The sequence below is a fragment of the Hemiscyllium ocellatum genome, chromosome 23 (assembly GCF_020745735.1).
Source record: "Hemiscyllium ocellatum isolate sHemOce1 chromosome 23, sHemOce1.pat.X.cur, whole genome shotgun sequence".
Taxonomy (NCBI): domain Eukaryota; kingdom Metazoa; phylum Chordata; class Chondrichthyes; order Orectolobiformes; family Hemiscylliidae; genus Hemiscyllium; species Hemiscyllium ocellatum.
In genome coordinates, this window is record NC_083423.1 from 42,410,401 (window position 1) to 42,434,600 (window position 24,200).

The 24,200-nt window shown below is 38.8% G+C and overlaps 1 protein-coding gene across 1 annotated transcript in view; it reads right to left on the reverse strand.

Annotated features, from left to right (window-relative positions):
* Window positions 1-24,200, reverse strand: part of lrrk2 (leucine-rich repeat kinase 2) — a 140,690-nt gene that overhangs the window by 90,451 nt on the left and 26,039 nt on the right. Inside the window, exons 8-15 of the mRNA XM_060842940.1 lie at window positions 24,031-24,137; window positions 23,814-23,943; window positions 19,528-19,652; window positions 14,690-14,805; window positions 9,127-9,268; window positions 7,318-7,457; window positions 565-681; window positions 290-460 (exon numbers count right to left, since the gene is read on the reverse strand). Coding sequence (XP_060698923.1) covers window positions 290-460; window positions 565-681; window positions 7,318-7,457; window positions 9,127-9,268; window positions 14,690-14,805; window positions 19,528-19,652; window positions 23,814-23,943; window positions 24,031-24,137 — 1,048 coding nt within the window. The remainder of the gene's footprint in view (window positions 1-289; window positions 461-564; window positions 682-7,317; window positions 7,458-9,126; window positions 9,269-14,689; window positions 14,806-19,527; window positions 19,653-23,813; window positions 23,944-24,030; window positions 24,138-24,200) is intronic.

A 24,200-nucleotide genomic window follows, 5' to 3' on the forward strand; every position in this document is an offset into this window, starting at 1 on the left:
CTTTGTTAAATTATGACTATTGTATATATGATTTAATTGTACATCAATGTTTGTATTTGAGAGTTTTGTTTATTTTTGTAAATTTGCAAAAATGTTAAATTTCAATAAAAATATCTACAAAAAAAAATTATGCACAAACAATTTCCATTTTGAGAAGGAAGTCAAATTCCCCACTTATGTCTGTATTTCAGAACTTAAGCCACAATCACACTACTGACAATATTGGAAATTGCCAAAAGCTGATTCTTGGTCATGGAATTGAGTTACATTTGAACAAAATTATATTCACCTGGTAAATCAGTGATTCATTTTTAGACTTGTGATTGACATCAGCCGCCAAGAGGATTAAATATTCTGCCATTACGACATTATTTTCAGAGCAAGCATTCTCAAGCATCTGATTTCTTATTCCACGATCAATGGCCAACTTGTACAAGCACTTGCAGAGGAGATTCTGTAGCTAATCATTTCAAAGAAGTAATGTAAAGATAATTGCTAAAACCATCTCAAAAATAATGCTTCTCAAAATTTTCTCTTGAAAGCCAGAAGGAAATGTAATATAACCTGCTTATTTCTGTGTTCTGCCATCTGACGAAAAATAAATCTGTCAATCCCCTCCTTGAAGAAAATTACAAACGCAGATGGTATGGTTTCAAAATACATCAAGATTGCTTGGAAACCCTAAAAACAAAATATGGTTGTTAAATCACAATTCAGTAAACATTTCAACTGTATTCCAAATTATTTTAAAAATCTAATCTTAATTATGTTGTCTTGAAATCTTCGGCGGAGATATTTCTGAGCAAGTTACATTTACTGCATTTGTCAAGGTGTCTGCGGTAATGCACTTGTTGAAAAATCACAATTTTGATTAATATATATATGAGTAGCACAGGTGACGATCAGAGCTGAGTTAGCATGTTTAACCAAACTTCCCTGACCTTTCAAAAAAAAACTTTATATGTTCTGAAGTTGCGTTAATGGCTGAATACCATGAACACGGTTTTAAGGCAACATGCAATGTTTTGCCACAAGATAATTTCACTGTGGAGAAAGAAATGGAGGCTAGAGAACTCAGGAAAATAACTACTGATATTTTGAAAATAGTTCACATGACAGAAGAGGAAGTGCTGGAAGTCTTAGAAAACAAAGATTGTGGATACATCTCAGGACCTGACAGTGTATCCAGGATGTTATGAGAGGTTAGGGATGAGTTGCAGGACCCATACAGTGATTACTGTAAAGTGGCTAATGTTGTGCCTTTGTTCATGAACGGATGTAGGGAGAAGTCTGGGAACTATAAACCTGAGAGTCTGAATTCAGTGGTGGGTAAGTTGTTGGAAGGCGATCCTGGAATATGGTTTATATGCATTTGGAGAGGTGAGGAATGAACTGATAGCCAGCATGGTTTTGTGTGTGGAAAATAGTGCGTCTCAAACTCAACTGAGTTTCTTGAGGAAGTAACCAAGAAAATTGATGAGGGCAGAATGGTAGACATTGTTTATTTGGATTTTAGTAAAGCTTTCGATAAGGTTCCACATGATAGACTAATTAGTAAAGGTAGATCACATGGGATTCAGGGTGAACTTGCCAAATGAACACAAAATTGGCTTAATGACATGAGACAGAGAGTGATGGTAGAGGGCTGTTTTTCGGAGTGGAGACCTGAGACCAGCAGTGTCCAACAGAGATTAGTGCTGGGTCCACTCTTATTTTTAATTCTATAAATGGTGTAGACGAGAAATAGGAAGCATGGTTAGTAAGCTAATGGATGATACCAAGATTGGTGGTATAGTGGACAGTGAAGAAGGTTATCTAAGAGATCTTGATCAATTGGTTCAATTGGCTGAAGAGTGGCAACAGAGTTTAATTTGAATAAATGTGAGATACTATATTTTGGAAAAACAGACAAAACAAGACTTTTACAATTAAAAGTAGGGCATCGGGCCATGTTATAGAACAGGGAGACCTAAGGGTTCAGGTACATAATTCTTTGACGTTTGCATCATATTTGATAAGGTGGTTAAGAAGGCATTTAGCACACTTGCCTTCGTTGCTCAGACCTTTGAATATTGCAATGAGGGTATTATACTGAGGAAGAAAAAGATGATAGTGAGGGCTCGTCTGGAGTACTATGTCCAGTTCTGGTCACCCTGTTACAGGGAGACTAATATTAAGCTGGATAGGGTTCAGAAGAGACTTAGCAGGATGCTGCCAAGCATAGAAGGTTTGAGTTATAAGGAGAGGCTATATAGGCTGGGACTTTTTCACTGGAGCATAAAAGGTTGAGAGGTGAACTTTTAGAAATTTATAAAATAACGAGGGGTAAAGATAAAATGAATGACAGGTATCTTTTCCCCAGGGTGGGGGGTTTCAAGAATAGGGGCCATATATTTAAGGCTACAGGAAGTAGTTTTAAAAGACTCATGAGAGGCAACTTTTTTTTAAAAAGTGTGTTCATGTGTGCAAAAAACTGTCACAGGAAGTGGAGGATGCAGGTACAGTAACAACATTTAAAAGACATTTAGATTAATACATGAATAAGAAATGTTTGGAGGGATATGGGCCAAGCACAGGCAAGTGGGACTAGTTTAGTTTGGGATTATGGTCAGCAGGGACTGGTTGGACCAAAGGGTCTATTTCTGCACTGTTTGACTCTATAACATTTCAGTGTTAATCAACAACCATCTGTCATTTTTGCATTGCGCACACACAAAGGTATAAATGACAAAGCATTTTCAGATTGTTCAACAAAAAGTGTGGTCTCTGAAATAACTGCACAGAGGCCAATATCCTGACACCAAGTCACCCTTTATTTACACATGAACAGTCCTTGACTTTAGTACTGCCTCATTCAAGGTCAGTTACCATTTTTTTTTTAATCAGTCAGCCAGTGCTTCCTGATTTGACTAGATTAACAGTACCATTCAGAAAACTCATATTCTCTTAGGTCCAGCTAGCTGATCTTGCTACAATCACTACATCTAATCCTCTGATTTTGAGGATGTAGGCTGGTCCTTTTTCTTAGAGAGCCTCCAGTTGTGTTTTAGCATTGGGCCAAGTTCCTCTGCCTCAGTGTCCAATACAGGTGGCTTGTAATGCATGGGAGCTTGCCACTTACACTAGAAGCACCTCAGTAGAATTTCACTCACTTCTTCCAGAAGCAAAGCTGTCATGGCAGCTTCCTCCATTATATCTCAACTGGTTCCAATGGCCTTTCTAATAGTTCTAAGAAGCAGAGCATATTTTGCTCTTGCACTATTTGTAAATTTGCAGCTTTCGTATCTTCCACCTGCTTATTTAGGACCATTATACTACCTGAATTTGCTACGTCACTGGTCCGGACATTGCGTCGACCATACCTCTGACTCACATAGGGTCATTTCCATGAATATTACCCCAAACTTCATACCCTGCATTAAACTTTCTCAGGAGATATGGTTCGTACATTTGCAGCTGAAACTAAAATAGGTAGTGCAATGGACAGTGAAGAAGGTTATCTCAAAGCACAACGGGCCTTGATCAGATGGGCCAATAGGCCATGGAGTGGAGTTTAGTTTAGATAAATGTGAGGTGTTGCATTTTAGAAAGGCAAATCAGAGCAGAACTTCTCCAGTAGAGGCCTGGGTAGAGCCCTGAGGATTGTTGCCGAACAAGGAGACCTAGAGGTGAAGATGCATAGTTCCTCGAAAGTGGAGTCGCAGGTAGGCAGAGTGCTGAAGAAGGTATTTGGCACACTTGCCTTCATTGGTCAGTGCACTGAATACAAAGTTGATTGTACAGGACATTGGTGAGGCCATGTTTGCAATACTGCATTCAATTATAGTTTCCCTGCAACAGGAAAGACATTGTGAAACTTGAAAGGGTACAGAAAAGTTTTATAAGAATGTTACAGGGCTTCAGCTATAGGGAGAGGTGGAATAAGCTGGTGCTTTTTTTTCCCCTGGTGAGAAGACTGTGGGGTGATTTATAGAGGTTTATAAAATTATGAGAGGTATGGACAAGATGAATAGCCAAGGTCTTTTTCCCAGGGTAGGGGAGTCCAAAACGAGAGGGCACAGGGTTAGGTGAGAGAGGCAAGATTTAAAAGAGATGTGAGGGACAACGTTTTCACAGAGTGTGGTGCATGTACGGAATGAGCTGCCAGAGGAAGTGTGGAGGTCGGTATAATTGGTACATTAATAGAAAGTATTTAGAGGGATATGGGCCAAATGTTGTGAAACAAAAATTTTTTAGGATATCTTGTCCACATGAATGAGTTGGACCGAAGGGTCTGTTTCCATAATGTATAACTCTATGACTCTAGGAGTTTCATTTGATGGAGTCTTATGTCTGGCATTGGTATTCCTGATGCCCAACCCAGGTCCAGGAAGACCAGACTTAATCCTGTGTGGAGTTTTCTACACGCTAGCAACTCTGCCAGTGCTATCCCTGTAGTTGCTTGTGGGATGCCCTATTATCAACTAAGAATCATGACAGCTTGTTTTCTAGTGAGGTTGTAGGCGGTTTTTTCAAGTCAGCCTTCAATGTTTGTACTACTCTTTCTTCCAGGACATTGGATGATGATTGGTATGGAGCTGTCCTTATATGTTGAATCCTATTTGACTTTAGAAAACACCCAAATTCCCTGCTGGTAAACGATGGCTCATTATCTGTGACCAACACTTCCAGGAGTCTGTGTATTGAAAAAGGTGCACACAATTTTCCTCCGTCATACTCTTGTTTGATGAATGGACCCTATGCACATCCAACCACTTTGAATGGGAATCTACAATGACTAAGGACATTGAACTCATGAAAGGACCTCATAGTTGACATGCAGCCGAGTCTAAGGTTTACCTGAACATTCCCTTGGGTGTGGGGAAGTTGCTGACAGTAGTTTTTGTCCTCGTTGGTACTCTGGGCATGCCCCATTAATGCAGCTATGTCTGCATCACCTGACTACCAGACCCAACATCTCTCCAGAGTCTTCATTTCAGAAACCCCTGGATGGCCCTGTTGGAGTTCTTGCTCCCCATGACAAAGGCATGAAGCAAGAAATGTTTATCCCAACTCAAAGACAACTGTGGCAAGTGAGTTTCTGCACAATCATATCCCGCTCTCATCATCACTTAAATAACTCCAAAGGCCGGTATCCCATCACCAATTCACCTTTTATTTACACATTAACAACCCTGGTCTTTAGTACTGCCTCATTCAAAGTTGGCTATCAGAATGGCAGTACCTCTGACACTCCCCCCTTTATTTGTCAGACAGATTAAACAGATTAACAGTCCAAATCAGGGAAGACATATTTCTATGAAGTCCAACTTGCTGATCTCGTTACAACCACTACAGTCTCAGCCATTCATTAACTTGAAACATGATTCGGGTAATATTTATTGCCTAAATCCATTGCCAATTAATCCCACTTTCTTGCTCTTTCCCCAAAGTCCTACAAACGTTTTCCTTTCAAATATTTGTCCAATTTCTTTTGAAAAAATTCACAAATGAATAGATTTCTACAACCCTTTCAAGAAAAGGCCACAACTTAGTTCTTTTACCAATCACCTGATAATTTTGATACTGCAAACAGTTTCTCCTTATTTACTCTAACAAAATTGTTGATGATTTTAAACACCACTATCAAATCTCCTCTTAAACCTCTCTGCTTCTAAGGAGGACAACAACCTCAGTTTTTCCAAATAATAGATGGTCCTCATTCCTGGTATCATTTTATGCACTGTCTACAAAATTGGTATTCTTCAAGAGTCGAACAGAAACCCCAGTTGAGGCCCAACCTGTCTCTTAAAGATTTAGCACTTCTTTTCTCTGCTCATTTGTATTTTATTATTGGTGGAGATCTGACTTCAAAATAAAAATAGGTTAAAACCTTTCAAAAATTAACTTACGCTCTTTTTTAATCGGCAGAAAGACACACAGCAGAGATGAATTCAAGATCACATTCAGAATAGTGGGCGGCACGGTGGCACAGTGGTTAGCACTGCTGCCTCACAGCGCCTGAGACCTGGGTTCAATTCCCGACTCAGGCGACTGACTGTGTGGAGTTTGCACGTTCTCCCCATGTCTGTGTGGGTTTCCTCCTGGTGCTCCGGTTTCCTCTCACAGTCCAAAGATGTGCAGGCCAGGTGAATTGGCCATGCTAAAATTGCCCGCAGTGTTAGGTAAGGGGTATATGTAGGGGTATGGGTGGGTTGTGCTTCGGCGGGTCGGTGTGGACTTGTTGGGCCGAAGGGCCTGTTTCCACACTGTAAGTGATCTAATCTGATCTAAAAATTACAAGCAAATAGACTACCATTGTAAATATCAGGTTTCCAATGAGCGCTTCAACGGCAGTGCTCACTTCTAAAAGTGGATCCAACACAGTTTTAGCACCAAACACAGCTTACATTGCTCACTATCTGTGAATGACAGCATAATCCAGAAGAAGGAACAACACATCTTTTGAACGCTTAAATTGAATATCTTCAGTTTTCACCAATATTTGCACAACTCTTTCAACTTTTGTTTGCATACTTTGAAACTTTTCTTTCAGGCACTGCCAAGTACTCATCATAGACTGCCTTATTTCACAGAAACTGAATAGAAGATTTGGATTCACGTAATTGCTGTAGTTGGGTCAGATCAGAACAAGGGTAATCAGTTCAATTTGGGTCGAGGGGATAGTTGGGTCAAGGGGGATTGTTCTGACAGTTATGGTCAAGTCGGGGAGCAGTAGTCAGTTGGGGGGAGGATGAGGGTCAGGTTAGTTCAGGTACAATGGCTTTTCACAAAAGTTATACCAGATTCAGATCAGGTATAGTCAGGTCAAGTCAGTGGTTATAGTTGATTTGGGTCAGTAGTGGGATGCAGTTGGGTCAGCAGTTAATCAGGTTGGGTTCCAAGCTCAGCTCAGTTATGTTAACTAATCATGGAGTTATTCCTGAGATTACTGAAGTTAACATTTGTAAGGTAAGACTTACCTGGAATCAGTCATAAGTCTCTGCTTTGATATCAGTGCAAAGAAAGATTCAGTCAGCCTCCTGGGCAGCTTCAGTCAGCCCATCACAACTTTCAATTCCAAATACAGTAGGTGTGTCCCCATCAGAGTTCCAAAGGGTGCTAAGTAGATTTCTGTATCTCAGAAGGCTGGACCATTAAAACTTAACCTATCAACCATTAACTCACCTTCATCATCATACTCAATTTTAACCAAAACTAGAAATATGCCTGAAGTAAGCACCCAAACAAAAAAGCATGCATTCATATCTAAAAATCCAAAAGTGACACTCATCTTTCTTTAAGCTTCTATGCAATTACACTTGAATAACAACTGACCTGCATTTGCACTTCTACTTTGTCTGCATATCTGCGTACTGTTTCTAATAAAAGCTTTGCCACCAAAGTCAAGAATGTATGACTTAAATAATTCTTTGGAACAAGTATCGTCACGAGTTTCAGGCACAGATACTGAATTTCTGAAACAAAACAGGGACAAACACATTAGATGGTCCATTCGTATGGGAAATGAATAATTATGCAATAGTTACTTCTTATATTCAACTCTGTTGGCATATTGGAGCAACTACAAATGCAGACAACAGCAACATCAACGGTCTTCAGTTATCAATGCACGTCATATTAGAATGGTTGAACCATTAACTTACCATTCTTCTCCAACACATCTATACAGTAGCATTCAGCTTCACAATCTCCATAAAGTTTCAGAGCAGGATGATCATAGTTACACTGTCACATCTAAGTCATACAATGCCCAGATCTGAGCGTGTATTATTTACCATATTCTCATTCCACAAGGTAAAGTTATGGAATTGCCTGTCTTGCAACAATAGCTCAAGGAATGCCATAGTTCAAGGAAAAGGCCCACTACCACTTTATCAAGGCAAATAGGGATGAGCAATAAAAATAGCTTTGTTAGTGTTGTTCACATCCCAAAAGCAAATACAAATAAATTGTGAGCTGTGTTAAGTACTGCAATCCCATGAGCTGATGCACAGAATTCCTACTTTAGCTCAGATTTTGCCTAAACAGAAGACTGTATATTCAGCCTTCCCTCAGGAATGCTGCACAAAATGATCCTCGGTCATTTTGTTGCGAGATTCCTTGGTAGTAGTCAAAAAAGAGCATGATAGTTTCTCTTTTTGTTCTTGCTAACAAATAGCATCATCTTTTATTTCATTTGCTGCACATAGGAGATTGCTGTGTGTACATAGCTGCTGCAACTTCAGACAGTCTAACAATGGCTACAGTTAAAATAAACTCACTCATTTGGAGTGAAGTTCATTGAAGCATCCACAGATCAAGAAAAGCGCTCTGTACTATCTGTCCTACCTATCCATCTTCCTTCCTACCTGTCCGCTCCATTCCGCCCCCCCCAACCAACCAACCAATCACAATTACCCTCATCTGCATTCATCTATTGCCTTCCCATCTATCTTCCCCCCCACCCCCTCCAGCTCCATCCCCAACCTTTATTTCTGATCACCCTTTCCCCTCCACATTGCTGATGAAGGGCTTATGCCCAAAACTTTGACACTCCTGCTCTTCAAATGCTGCCTGACATTCTGTGTTTATCCAATACCACCCTTTTCAACTCTACTTGTACTTCTCTCCATCATCACACCTAAAGAATGTAAAAATGCAAACTTGCAAAAATTCTAATTTTGGGATGCTCAGTTATCCTCAGGCGATAAGGAGCTTTACTCTATCGTAGAAGGCTAACAACAAAAATGTTCATTTCCATGATATATTTCACATACATAGAAGATTCTCAACTGTATGTTGAAAAGAATATATCTTTCCCCCACTGCAAGCTTGGCCCTACACTGCAAATCCAAACTCATGTATTTAACAATAACACTTGTTGCTTTCTCTCCTTTCCTTGAGGAGGAAGAGCAAGGACGAGACTGTCAAACAGAGCTCCCATGCTTCCTTACTTAGCTTCACTTGAGACTCATGAAAACGTTATTTACCAAGAAAGTGTCAATATGTTTATGGCAATGCAAATTTTCTTTTCTGATAAAATAAACTTTTTTTAATAATCACAACATGTTAATGAAAAGAAAATCTTGCAGTATTTTTAAAAAGGTTATGAAAAAAGTTGATAAGGCCATTGCTTTTTCCTACCTTGCATGGAAGGGTACATTTGTAAAGTATGGATTACAGTGTCTAAAGCTCCTTCTTTCATCAGTTCTAATGTACCCGAAGAATCAGCAATAGTGCACAGTAATTGGAGGCCACATTGTTGGATAGCTGGATTTTCAATATACTGGAAATAAGTATAATAACAATGATTGGCATCAAAATATCTAAGAATGAAAGAGTTGCATGAATGAAACTAGTATTCAACACAAATCTGCCACAAAGTAGTTTTGTATTAATTTTACTCTAATACCACACATGTCTAAAACAAAAACAACTATTGTTTAAGTGGCCACACATATATTATCATCTCTCTCAGTACAGGAACACACACAAAGATTTCAGACCACCATTTCTATATCTTGTATCCACCTCCAATTGCGCACGCTAGCTCTGATCACTTTTTAAATCTCCCCTCCAGTCCCTAACTCCAGTCAAACTGCTAAGCAATAATATTTCATTATTGACCACCAATATTATAAAACATTTCGGGACAGATTTTGTGAATAGTGGAGAAACGAGAACTGAATATACTGAATGGTCAAGCCTCGACAGCTCTCTGTAGTAAAGAATTTTACAGAATCACTACCGTCTCAGGGAAGTAATTCCTCCTCCTTTTTAGATGTGCGAGTCCTTATTCTAAGATTATTCCCCTGGTCCTACAGTTTCCCACAAAAGAAGAAACTTGTCTGCTCCTACCCTGTTTAGTTTCCTAAGAATCTTGTATGTTTCAATAAGGTCGCTTCTCAATCTTCTAAATTCCAATGGGTACAGTCCCTCAGTACTTGGCATCAGCTCTATGAACCTTCTCTGGACTACCTGCAAAGTCAGTACATCTTTCCTTAGACAAGAGGATGTAAAATGTTCACTGTACCTCAGTTGTGGTCTGACTAGTACCTTGTATAGATTTGGCAAAACTTCCTTGATTTTATACTTCATTTCCTTTGAAATAAAGGCGAACTTTTCCATTTGCCTTCTTGTCACCCACTGAACTTGCATGCTAGATATTTGTGATTACTACACAAAGTTTCCCAAATCCATAGCTATGTTCCATAGCTTTCTGCAGTCTTTCTCCATTTAAATAATATTCAGTTCCTCTATTCTTCCTGTTCAAGTGCATGAATTCTTGATTTCTTGCATTACATTACATCCGCCAAGATTCTGTCCACCTACTTGATCGACCTGTATCCATCTGCTGAATCTGTCATCCTTGATATCTGTCTTTTCAAACATTTTTGTATTATCTGCAAACTTGGTTATATTCCATTCACTTTACTCATTCATGTTATTAATACATGTTGTAAATGCTAGTGGCCCCAGCACTGACCCCTGTGGCACTCCACTAATTAGAGATTGCCATACTGAAAACACACCCATGAGTCTAATTCTGTGTTCTGTTAGACAATCCTCTGTCCATAATAACTTAATATCCCCAATATAATGGGACCTTGTCTTATTAGGTAGTCTAATGCATGATATCCTATCAATGCTTTCTGAAAGATCCAACCACACTAGATCCACTGCTTCTCTATCTGTCAGGTTTGTTAACTCCTCAAAGAATTCTAATAAACTTGCTAGGTATAACTTCCCCACAGAGAAGCCATGCTGGCTCTACTTGATCATATTAATTATTTCTAAATGCTCTATAACCCCATTTATTATAATAAGTACTAATATTTTCCCTAGAACAGACAATGAACTAAGTGGTCAAAGTTATCTATTGTTTGTCTCCTTCCCTTTTTAAATGAAGGTGTTACATTGGCAATTTTCCAGTGCTCTGGGACTTTTCCAGAATCTTAGGATTCTTGGAAGATTATCACCATAATGATACAATAAAATATTCAAATTAGTGCTGCTAATAAGCAGCCTTCAAATTAAATGTTTTACCAATTTAAGACTTATAAAATTATAAATGCTGTATCCAATAAAAGCTCTTGGCAATTTTGGTCACTGACAAGGTTGGTTATCCAGGTCAGCTCCATACCAGATCAAGTATATGGATCATAATATGTGATAACATCAATGTTCCAAGACCTAGTCAAATGTTAAATTTAGCAAGTAAATGATGAAGAAATGGCCATTTTTTCTTGCTATTTTCATGAGTGTTATCTTTGGATGTCAAAATGTTCAAGGGGGAAGGAAATCTCATTTGCAAACTGTACAATTCAAAATGAATTTATTTAGGCAGAGAAGTACACAAAAATTACAAAAATATGGAACAATAGATAATAAATACAAGACAGGTTAGCAGCTGAAACTGGTGGATAGTATAATGTTTTAGGTCAAAGTTTAATCAGAATTAATTAATAGTTTGGTGAACAATAGTATAAACCTTCTACAAATCAAAAAAGATGAGTTATTTACATAAAATTTTAAAGTTCTAAATTTGCATTTGTTTCTTTTAAGTTTGATTTTCATCTTGGGCTTACAATTTTTTTTTCTCTCTCTGTCAAAAATTAATTCTCAAAGAAGGCTGCTTTTTCAAAGTCCATACCTTTTTTTTCCCCAAAGGCTTCCTCATTTGTTCAAAGTTAAAAATCACACAACACCAGATTATAGTCCAACAGGTTTATTTGAAAGCACTACTTTTGGAGCACTGATCCTTCATCAGGTAGCTGTGGAGCAGGATCATAAGACACAGAATTTATCGCAAAAGATCACAGTGTCATGCAACTGATAGCAATCTAGGCTTGTTCAATATATTGTGTCAAGTCTTTCATCTTTTAGAATGAGTTGCAGGTCTTGGTTCAAGTCACATTCTCAAGATAACAAAGTTTTATTTAGAAAAAGGTGACATCTCAGCTCAGACAATGCATTAAGGGTGTGAGGTTAGTGTCTGTCTGTACCCCAATCTTGAGTCGGACTGGTTCTATTTCCAAAGTAGGAATTTATAAATGTTACATGGATTGATTGCCTGCATTGGTCGCCTGCAGATTGTGCACTTCTTGAACAAAATAGAATATATTTGCAATTAGCACTGAAAATGTGTTGCTGGAAAAGTGCAGCAGGTCAGGCAGCATTCAAAGAGCAGGAGAATCGACGTTTCGGGCATGAGCCCTTCTTCAGGAATGAGGAAAGTGTGTCCAGCAGGCTAAGATAAAAGGTAGGGAGGACGGACTTGGGGGAGGGGCATTGGAAATACGATAGGTAGAAGGAGGTCAATGTGAGGGTGATAGGCCGGAGTGAGGGTGGGGTCAGAGAGGTCAGGAAGAAGATTGCAGGTTAGGAAGGCAGTGCTGAGTTCAAGGGATTTAACTGAGACAAGGTGGGGGGAGGGGAAATGAGGAAACTGGAGAAATCTAGGTTCATCCTTTGTGGTTGGAGGGTTCCTAGGTGGAAGATGAGGCGCTCTTCCTCCAGCCATCATGTTGCTATGGTCTGGTGATGGAGGAGACCAAGGACCTGCATGTCCTTGGCGGAGTGGGAGGGGGAGTTGAAGTGATTGGGTTTGTTGGTCCCGGTGTCCCACAGGTGCTCTCTGAAATTTGCAATTACAATTCTGCAAATGGAAATTCACCCCACAGACTTATATATATGTGTGTGTGCATGTGTAAGAGAGAGAGACTGACAGTGCGAGACAGACAGCGAGTGCGAGGCAGAGAGAGCAAGAGAAAAAGTGCAAGAGAGCGTGTGAGAGTGAGCAAGAGAAAGAGCGAATGCGAACATGAGAATGCGAGCGTCAGAGACAGTGAGAACGACAGAGAGTGCAAGAGCAAGAGCGAGAGAGAGCACGAGAGCAAGAGAGAGAGCGAGAGCGCGCATGTGAGTGCATGAGACAGTGTGTTTGCATATGTGCATGCATGGTAGAATGTGTACGTGAGTGTGACAGAGTATAAACCTATGAGAGGGTGTATGCGTGGGTGTGAATCAGGAGGTGTATGTGCGCGTGTCTGAGAGAAAGCATGTGCATGAGAGAGGATCTGAGTGTGAAAGTGGGTGAGTGTGAGAGTGTAAATGAATGAGTGTGTGAGTGAGTGAGTGCGAGTTCGAGTGAGTGTCAGAGGGAGTGAGAGTGTGAGAGCGCATGAATGAGCGCGTGAATGTGAGAGGAGGAGAGGGAGGACGGGGGGGAAGAGAGGGGGAGAGAGTGAGAGTGCATGCATGAGAGAGAGAGTGTGAGAGAGGAGAGTGTGAGAGAGGAGAATGTGAGAGTGAGAGAGAGTGTGAGAGAGAGTGTGTGAGAGAGAGAGTATGAGAGAGAGAGTGTGAGAGAGACAGCGTGTGTGTGTGGGTTGTGTGTGCTGCACGCATGCTTGTCAACACTGACACATCTTGCAGTGGTTGCCATGATAGGGTTGTACTGTGTTACGGTCGATGTTGTCCTGAAGGCTGGGCGGTTTGCTGTGAACAATGGTCTGTTTAAGGTTTGGTGATTGTTTAAAGGCAAGAAGTGGAGGCATAGGGAAGTTCTTGGCAAGGTGCTCATCCTCATCGATAAGGTTTTGCAGGCTATGAAGAACATGGTGTAATTTCTCCACTCCCAGGAAGTACTGGACAATGAAGGGTACCCTATCAGTTGCATTCCGTGTCTGTCTCCCAGGGAAGTCATTACAGTTTCTCACTGTGGCATGTCAGAACTGGCAATCGATGAGTTGAGCATCGTACCCAGTTCTTATGAGGGTGTCCTTCAGCACCATCAAGTGTCCATGGCATTCCTCCTCATGTGAACAGATCCTCTGTATGCATTGGGCTTGTCGATAGGGGATGGTTGTTTTAATATGCTTAGGTTGGAAGCTAGAGAAGTGCAGCATCATGAGAGTATCCATGGGCTTGCAGTAGAGTGAGGTACTGTCCTTGTTGGAGATGCGTGTGTCCAAGAATGAGACTGATACTGAAGAATAGTCCATGATAAGTCTGATGGTGGGATGAAATTTGTTGATGCCACTGTGTAGTTGTTTTTCAGTGACTCCTCGCCACGGGTCCAGAGGAAGAAATGTTGTCAATGTATCTGGTGTATAGTACTGGCTGGAGGTTCTGTGGGGCAAATAAGTCTTGTTTGAACTTGTGCATGAAAATGTTGGCATATTGGGGTGCAAATTTGGTCCCCATGAATGTTCTGTGAGCCTGGATGAAGAACAAGTTGTCAAAGGTGAAAACGTTGTGGTCATGGATGAAGTGGATGAGTTGTAGGAAGGTGCTCAGAGATTGGTAGCTGTTGGTATGAAGTACTGAAGCTGTTGCAGCAATGCCATCACCATGGGATATGCTGGTGTAGAGTGCCAAAACGTCCATTGTGACGAGGAATGTTCCCTGTGTTCTTTTGCTATAAATTCTGTGACGTATCATCCTGCTCCACTGCTACCTGATGAAGGAGCATCACTCCGAAAGTTAGTACTTCCAAATAAATGTGTTGGACTATAATCTGGTGTTGTGTGATTTTTAACTTTGTCCACCCCAGTCCAACAGTGGTACCCCCACATCATTTGTTCAAAGCTGTGTTTTTATTATAAATTGCAGGTTCCTTACCTTTAGACTACAAGATATAGGGGCAGAATTTGGACAAAAAAAAGTAACAGCAAATGGAAAAAGTGGACCACTTTGGTCTTACCTTATTCAAAGCTTCAAGGACTAATCCATGAAAACCATCAGACAAACACTGCTTTCCAATTGCTTTCTTTATTGCTTCTAACTTATCTGTATCTTCCTCCGCATCCAGCATGTCCTCTGTATGATTGACATTGGACACATGGTAATAAACAACTATATATGCACACATCAGGAAGAGTGACAACAACTTTAAAAAAAAAAGCAGGGTAAAAGCAGTTGCCCTATCAAAATTACTCCTCATACAGCCATGTCATTATTTACGATAATGATCTCACATACTTTAACATTCTGCTGAAAACATTGCATAAATATTCCATGATTACTAAGGATGATCCTGGCTCTCTCTCCTGGACTATTCAAGTTTTGAATTTTACAGCTTTGGTCCCAACTATTATATTTCAAAACTAGTAAATCCCATATAACATTTGCCATTTGGGTGCATTCTTCAGAATAATTCGACCACCTTAAATTCCTACTTCAGTTCTGCTGCACCAACCTAACACAACTACCTTTTTCTTCTGCATTTTCTTGCACAAAAATCTCCTTCACTTAGCCAAATAGATCTTGTTTGCAATGTTCTCCATATTTCTCCTTCATTTTCTATGAGCATGACTTGAGTTCATTCAGGCGAAAAAGTTTTAGTTTGTTTAGGAAGTTTTGCAGAAAAAAAATAATATATTCTGTTAACAGTAGTAAACAATGTAAGTCATTTGTTTATTGCATTGAAGTGGCAGCAGCACAAAATTATGCAAATCCAGGCCAGAAAATAGCCTGAACAGAGAATCTGATTCATACAAGGCGCTGTGACCATGATTCAAAACCACGTCCATTAATTTGCTGGCATTCTCAACTGATGCAAGCTGATCCTTTGAAGTTTCTTTAAAGGTCAGTTTCTCTATTTGTCAAAATTTTTCAAATATTACAATTTATTGCACTGCCAAATTGAAATGACATGCTTTTATCAAATTAAGAGAGAGTCCTGTAAGTACAGGGAAAGAAAAAAATAGATTGGTGGCTTTTCTACTTTAAACATTTGTTGTCTGCACACCACTCATTGTTACTAATAGCATTGTCAAGTCTTCTATTGGTGTTGATACCTCAACAGTGTCAATTTATTAGCCATTGCACAAAATGCTTTATTTGACCATCTTTGAATTAAAAATTAAGATCACTATTTTTCTGAATCGCACGACCATGGAAAGATAATAACATTTTTAAAATGCTTATTATAAGTTAATAACCTAATGCTGACCACAATTACAATATACCATAACTTCAATTTTCTTAATCTTGAAAGTTTGTTAATTTATTGTGAGTTGCCAATTTGAAATGGCTTATCATTCTGGATTTAAAGTATCTTTCAAGCACGTATGTCAAATCTTGCAAGACAGCAGAGTACGCCATTGAATAACCTTTAAAAACCTTTGAGATTAACTGTAGGTCAGACCGAGAAAAATCACAACATGCTCAGCATATTTAAGTTATACAATATCGTTAAAAACAATGCTGTTATGGGAATTTATCACAGGTTTATTGTTTAATGAAATGTTAACATAAACTAAAGGCCCTCATCTATATTCAGCACTCCATGTGTTACTTATCCTTGACAGCCAGAAATAGCACTACTTATAAGATATTACAATGTTACAGTCTGAGGTTCCCCAGGTCTTTGCCTTGTGTTCGCTGTATTTAGGCAATTCCCAAAAAGGAAACGCAGAGTCCTATGATCCTCTTGTCTCTTACTCTTTCCACTGAAGACTGTCAGTATGTCATGAGCCACCGTAAATTTCTCAAGTACCCTCATTTATTCTAACCTATCTCTAATTGTCTATTCTTGGGTAGTACGTTCTCCCCCTTGGAGGCTTGATTGCATGGGAGGCCTGTCATTATTCAGCTTAGTGCATGATTGCCTGTGTTAGGCTTTCCAAAAAGTGACATGGGTCTCCAATGGTTCTGTAACCATTGGGCCCATTGGACTCATCAAATTTCAGTCAGAATGTGTGCTTCTGACCCATTTCAACCTAACAGCATTGTTAAATTATCAATAGAAAAAATATTGCCTCAACTCTCTAACACTTTCTCATACTTGCCCGTTATCTTACCGTATCTCACCTTTGAACATCAAGCCATTATTTCCAAGATTGGCATTGACATCAACTCCTTTGTAAATTTTATCACCAAGCTCCCACTCCCAACCTCCAAACTCTTAGTTCACTTCTCCTCCTATCAGAGCGAGAGCAAGACTGTCCTGGTAAAACCATAATTTCAGATTGCTGTTGGACAACCAGATATTTTTCTTCCTATTTTTACTCTACTTGTCTTTCCTTGTTCATACCCTTCTAATCCTGCATTACTTTAACAGCTTCTAGTTTCCTTTCCTTACTCTTTCCTTTTCATCAAAGACTTAGAATCCAGGAGGGCTGAAGGGCTTTAGTTTCTTCTTCAAATAGAAGCCCAAACATATCCTATCCATTATAATCCTATTATACCTCAACCTTATCTCCCACTTAACAGCTTCTAATTTAACTCCACACATTCTCCAAAAAAACGTAACTATGAAAATCGTTATGGGTCTGATTTATACATATCTTTTCGGAACTATTTGGAACATTCTTTGTTCTGGACTTACCAAAGATCTGTCCCTCAGCTATTTTTTCTGTGATTGATTACTATATCACATTTCTAGATTACTTACTGAACTGGAAAATGTCAGAAGTTTTACTTCCAATTTCTACACTTCCTTTGCCTTAACATGGCCTGTAATTGACTCTTCCTTTCCTCAACCTCAATGACTCAATTTCTGGCTGTCAATATTCACTCCAAGCCCATTGCCTCGCAAAGCTTCCTTGACTATATTTTCTCCCAGCTGTTTCCAAAAAAGCACTAGGTCATTGATTTTATGGTGGCTCAGTGGTCAGCACTGCAGCCTCACAGCCCCAGGGACCCGGGTTCGATTCCAGCTTTGGGCGACTTTCTCCATGTTTGTATGGGTTTCCTCTGGGTGCTCCGGTTTCCTCCCACAGTCCAAAGATGTGCAGGTTTGGTGAATTGGCTATGCTAAATTGCCCATAGCATTCAGGGACATGTAGGTTATGTGCATTAGTCGGGGTGGGACACTCTGCGAGGGTCAGTGTGGATTTGTTGGTCTAAATGGCCTGCTTCCACACTGTAGGGATTCTATGATCTGTTGTAACCTTCCACTCCAGAGTGCCTGATATGTCTTTCTTTTTCCCTGCAACCAAGGACGACCTGATGACCAGCATGGTTGCCTCTCAGATCCATTTTTGCACTTCTGTTATCATTCTCTTTCCTCTCTCCCTCTCGTAAACATGGGAAGGTTTCCTTTGGCTTTTCCTTCTATCCAAAGAGCTTCCCCATTCAAAACATCTCTGCCACACATCATATGTTCAAGCACCATATTTAAGAGAAAAACAGATGTGGTTTTGTTTTAAAGGCAACATCCGGTTAGTGGCAAACACCATTTGCGTTGTTACCACATAGCAGAAGCATGAAACTCTAATTTTAACTGTTGTTCAAATGTGAAAACCCTTAGTTCATTTCACCTCCTGCCAGAGCTAGAACAAGAATGCTCACATGCTAAAAGATTGGCCTCATTGGTAACCTTAAATATGACCTAAGCCATTTGCTCACTGTACAAACTTCATGCTGAAATAGGTTACATCAGTGTCATCTTGCAAGAAAATGGCTACCTATATCAAACTATCGCTCACTATATGTCACACATACCATAAACAGATCTAAAGCCTCCACTTTCAGTCCTAAGAACTATGCAGTCTACCACAAATAATACTCAAAAGGCAAGATTTCTAAAAATATAAGAAAAAGGTGAAATGAGCTGTTTCATTATGAATGAGTGGTGTTTGCCAGTAAAAGACATGTGCCTTTTACTCAATGAGTCATATAGCACATGAATTTCAGTGCCGGTGTGACTCTTGACGTGTGCAACCTACATTCCTATGACAAACATGACCCTTCAGATGTTCGCAATAAGTCAGGCACTTATTGTGTACAACCACCTCATATTCGCAAAACTCTAAAATAGCATCCAATATTAGTTAGGAGTCAACTGGACAACATTTGCTAAATAATACCAAGCATGCAAGGAACTACATTGACATCTAATTTTGGATTGTCATTTGGAGTCTTACAGTGGTTCACTTGCATGCACTTGAAGTTAGAAATACTAATTCACATGGACTTGTCTTTTGCAGACAGAAATAGCTTGTGTTCATATAATGCTTGTTTCAACAGAACAAACTAGTAATAGCCATTTTCTGGTTCAGAGCAAAACTTAAAACTGCTTGATTCACATTTAAATTGTTTGGCAATTAACTTGTGCAGAGTTGACTGGACACTCAAATAGCATGTGCTGTTCAGACAATATAAAAATGTTATTCGGTTTCACATTTCTATTCTTGTAAATCCTTCTGATGAGTACAAGACAAAATATTTTGAGAAAAATGCCTACTTTCAGCAATACATAAGTTCTGTAATATCAAATGACTACATATTAAAAATAATTAAGCTGAAATCAGATCATAAGGAGCTCAAGTGTCTGAGAGCCAAAGAAGTGATGAGACTTTAAAGTTCAGTTGCCTATGGTGGCTTTCACAAGTTGATGACATGTGGGCTGTGCAAATCCCAGGTTGTCCACAGATTCACATCTCCAGCAAGAATTAAAATTCCAGCAAAATTCCCCAATACTTAAAAAAAAGGTGTCCATCAATATAACTTTTTAGCAAGTCAGTTAGTGTAGAAAATGTTAGTAAATAAATATTTTTGACATTAAAAAGCACGTCTGTTTTTTTTCTCACTTACCAGGACAAATAAGGTGTGACATAACCCGAAGGGCCTCAAGCTGTACAGAAGAGTTATGTAAAGTATTCTTCAATGTGTCTATTATTCTACATGAAGTTAATTTCATGATATCCCAACTCAGATTGCTGAAAAGACAGGAAATGACACAAAAATAAATAATGGCATAAAACCAAATTAGAGTTTTTTGAAAAATTCATTTTACTTCATTCAAAGGTCTACAAGAAAAGAAACTAAACCAGATCTATATTCATAATGCTACTGTACAATTCAATGCATCAAAGGTCAACCTTTTCTGATATAAATTGACATAAACTTTGAAACAAAACAGACTACAGAGGAACCTCAATTATCCAGCATTCGATTATCTGAATTTTTGGATTATCCGAACAAGATTGCAAGGTCCCAATGCATGGTTAAAGTATGTTATCCAGCATTCGATTAACCAGATGAAATACTCCCTACTCATGGCCTTCGGATAATCGAGGTTCCTCTGTATTTGAATATAACCGTTCACTCATTTACTGTTGCGAGAATGCAATGTAATGTGCAGGTTATTACTTCCAGTCTAAAACCATAATTTAATTTAAAGAGACCACAAGTGCAGCAGGTTTGCAAAGATGAGAAATTCACATAGTTGCCAATAGAAGTTGGACAAGTAGTATTGTAGGTTACATTTTAGAGACCACTTTTGAAAAGAACATGAATTACAACCGAACCAGGAGTTATTGGAATTGAGCACAATATGCAAAACATCAAAAAAAAACCTAAATCTACTTCAAGTTAGATCTTACCAACAAATGCAAACATTTGCAAAATGCAAAATTTTTAAAAATTCTGAAATTCCATGTCTGTTAGCACAGCAAATATTTATTAGCAGATCTTCTGCTAATAGTATACTAATAGTCAGAAAGAGTGATGTATATTTAAGGGCAAAATGTCTAATTGCTATAAATAGATCTGGAGGTAATTAGAGGATGACTGAAAAAAATGTTTGATTCATCAATTTGACAGCTAGTTATAAATCCATGGTCCTTCCCCAAAATCAGTAGCGCTCTTACAAAGTTGAAATGCCCATCAGCCATGATTGAATGGCGGAGTGGACTCGATGGGCCGAATGGCCTTACTTCCACTCCTATGTCTTAGGTCTTATAAAGTGATTACTTTCTTTCCTCTATGACTATTTTGCATCTTTAACAAAGTATGATGGTGCATGCCAGTGGCTAGCTCTCAGAATAGTTAGAAAAATAAAAATGATGATTACTTCTTTGCTTGAGGTCAGCGACATGATTAGTGAAATGTTAACTAAAACTATAACTTTCTACTGCATATCACATAATAAGTGACGATCTGGTGTGAAATATGACAAACTGAAATAGGGATGCTACAACGCACCATGGCATTAGTAATATTCTTGGGACAGCAGTAACAAAAATGTACACTATTTTAGTTTTCTCCCCATAACTAAGAGCTTATCACAAAGAGTTCCTGAAACACCATGCTTTGCAATATTTTTGCAACTGAACTACATTTGTGCAATAATCACTTATTAGTGTAAAATATTTATTCAGCTTAGAGTCAGCACCAAAAAGAGAACTTCATCACCAGTGCATTTGTGATCTTAGTAATGCCAAAAGGGAAATGGTATAATCCGGTGACCAACAAACTGAGAAAGTAAACACAAGAACCTTACTCTCCTAATTATTGCACAGTTTCTACTTGGGTAAGAAAAATAAAACCACAAAGTTTCTGTCCGGTCTTTTCCATTGGCCACAAATATCTCAAATAAGGAGAAAAACTGAACCTATGATAATAAAGCACAATTACCCAGAACCTTGGAATGGTAGAAAGTAGGCTTGCATTTATAATACTTTTGTTTTGAATTTCAGCAATGTTGCAATTGGAGATTAAATTATTCATCTAGAGAACAATGGGAAAACAAAAAAAATACCAAATAAAAGAAAAATAAAGCAGATACTGGAAATCTGAAATAAAACCAGAAATGCTGGAAGTATTCAACAGGTCAGACAGGATCTATTAAGAGATCAGCAGTTAACAATTAAAGACTGCTGGGAGACTGGAAATGCAAAGTAGGAATAAATAGGTATTTTTCCCAAATGGGGCAAGCAGTGACAAATGGGATACTGCAGAGTTCAGCACTTGGACCTTAGCTATTCACAGGATATATAATTATTTAGATCAGGGAACTAGATGTAACATCCCAGACAGCACAAATTTGGGTGAGCTATTGGGAAGATGCAAGGATGCTTCAATGTGAGCAAACACATGGCAAATGAAGTGTAAAGTGGATAAATATGAGGTTATCCTCTTTGATGGCAAAAACAGGAATGTTGATTATTATCAGATAGGTGATAGATTGAGGAAGGGGGATGCACAAGGCCTGGGTGTCCCTGCACAGGGCTTCAGTGAACCACACAAAATACCATGCACAGTTTTGGTCTCTTTATCTGAGGAAGGATGTCCTGGCTATGGAAAGAATGCACTGATTCCTCGGATCACAGGAATGACATTTGAAGAGAGTCTGGATTGGCAAGGATCATATTCACTGGAGTTTAAAAGAAAGACAGTTTAGACAGTTCCTAGAACCCTATCAAATTCTAACAGATCAAGACAGGGTAAATGAAGGGAGGTTCCTGATGACTGGACAGTCCAGAACCAGGATCACTACACATGCAGTAGGCCATTTAGGACTGAGATAAGGAAAAATTTCTTCCCCAAAGAATGGTCAGCCTGTGGAATTCTCTGCCACAGAAAGCTGTTGAGACGTAACATTGAAAGTTTTCAAGGGGGAGTCATATACAGTACTTATCGTTAAAGGAATCAAAGGGTATAGGGAAAACATGAAAACAGAGTGCTGAGTTGGATGATCAGCCACAATCGGGCGGACTCAAAGGGCCTACTTCTACTCCTAGTTGCTTTGTAGGTTGATGACATTTCAAAAACTTGTTATGACCCCTGTGGAGATTGAAGATTTTTTTAGAAAGTATTCTAAACTTCCAGGTGATAGTGAAATGGATGGTGCATATGCTTTAAGAATTTTAACAGATTGAAAGCAAAATTGACCAATGACCAAATATAACTTCCTTCTCTGAGTGACTCATTCTATTGCACAGGTCAGGTTCCTCCTTTTTACTTTGAACAAATTGAAAAATCCACTTCATAGATGTACTTTATATTGTCCCTTATGCAGTAATTCATTTTTCTGGGCCTAGTCTGAAGTTATTCTCAGCTCCTATGTTTTTACTTTCATTTCCTTTGTTTCTCACTCTGGAAAGTGTTAACCTCAGAACTGTCTTTCACATTCATGTTTTTTTCCCCTCAAGCACACTTTGAGCAAGTTTTTCAGTCTTTTCAAACCTCTAGAATCTACTATTTTCAATCCAGCTTGAGCTCCCACCCACCTTCCAGTGCAGCAAATTGAGTTGAATTTATTGTCACGTGTACCGAGGCAAAGTGAAAATCTTTGCCTTGTGAGCAATACAGAACCATAGAAACGTTCAGACCCCTAGCAGCTTCCTCTCTCGGGTCCTGATCTGTGTGGCAGCATTTTCAGGGATAACTTAACAACTCTTCTCCTATAAACTACATATCCAGGGTAACATGAATTACATGGGCTTTATATCCAGATATAAATGGTAATTGGCTAATATTTAGCCTCTAAATATATTCCATTTGGTATTAAGTGTAACTGTTATAACCTGACATTCTCAACCTTTTCCTGGGACTTTGAAGACAAATAGTATGGTCACTTTAACTGTAGATGTTGCTGCCATTATTTTCTAGAATGAACACCTTACACCTTCTGTCCATGCAGAATAATTTGGGCTTTGCTTTATTCTTCCAATAGCTCTCATCCAGATCCATTGTCAGACAGACATAGAACAGTCACATGTTCTTTATTTTATTCTAAATTAAGCAGAGAGTCTCAAAAATATAACAATCTTTTATAATACATAACCATTTGTAATACTGGTCCTGATTAAAAGTAATCAATTTTAAACATTGACTCTAGTTCAGAGATGCTGAACGAGTATTTGCAGCATTTTCTGTTTTATAGGAACATAGGAAAAGGAGTAAGCCATTCACCCCTGAGCCTGTTCCACCGTTTATTAGAGATCATGGCTGATGTAAAGCCTAACTCCATGTCCTTGTGAACCCAATATCTGGACACTACAAGGTAAGTTTGTGCTAAAAGGTCAACAGTTCCAAAAACTTCTAACAGAAGGTTTTGCTACCTGGATAAAAAAAAATCGAAGATAAACATTTACCTTCCAATAAATAACTTATTCAGGAATTTGCAGGCACTTTCCAGGACATCACAAGAGTTTGAATGTCTTTTCATAAGGTCTAGAATGTTGATATGTATCCCTTTTGCCAAGAGAAGCCTTCTGATTTGTACTGTTAATTAAAATTCAATAAAATACTGTTAGAAAAAAAACTGCTTGCTATATTATTTTCTTGGATGTTTCTTCATTTTTAACTCACCGCTTTTGTTGACCAAAGTTGCCAGAGCATTTGCTGCTGCTTGAAATACTTGCTTTGAATTGGAATGTAATAACATCGCTGTCATCACCAGTCTGTGAACTGGATAGCTGCAGTACAATAAGATATTTCTTTCACAAATTCTGATCAGAATTATACACATAAGAACTCAC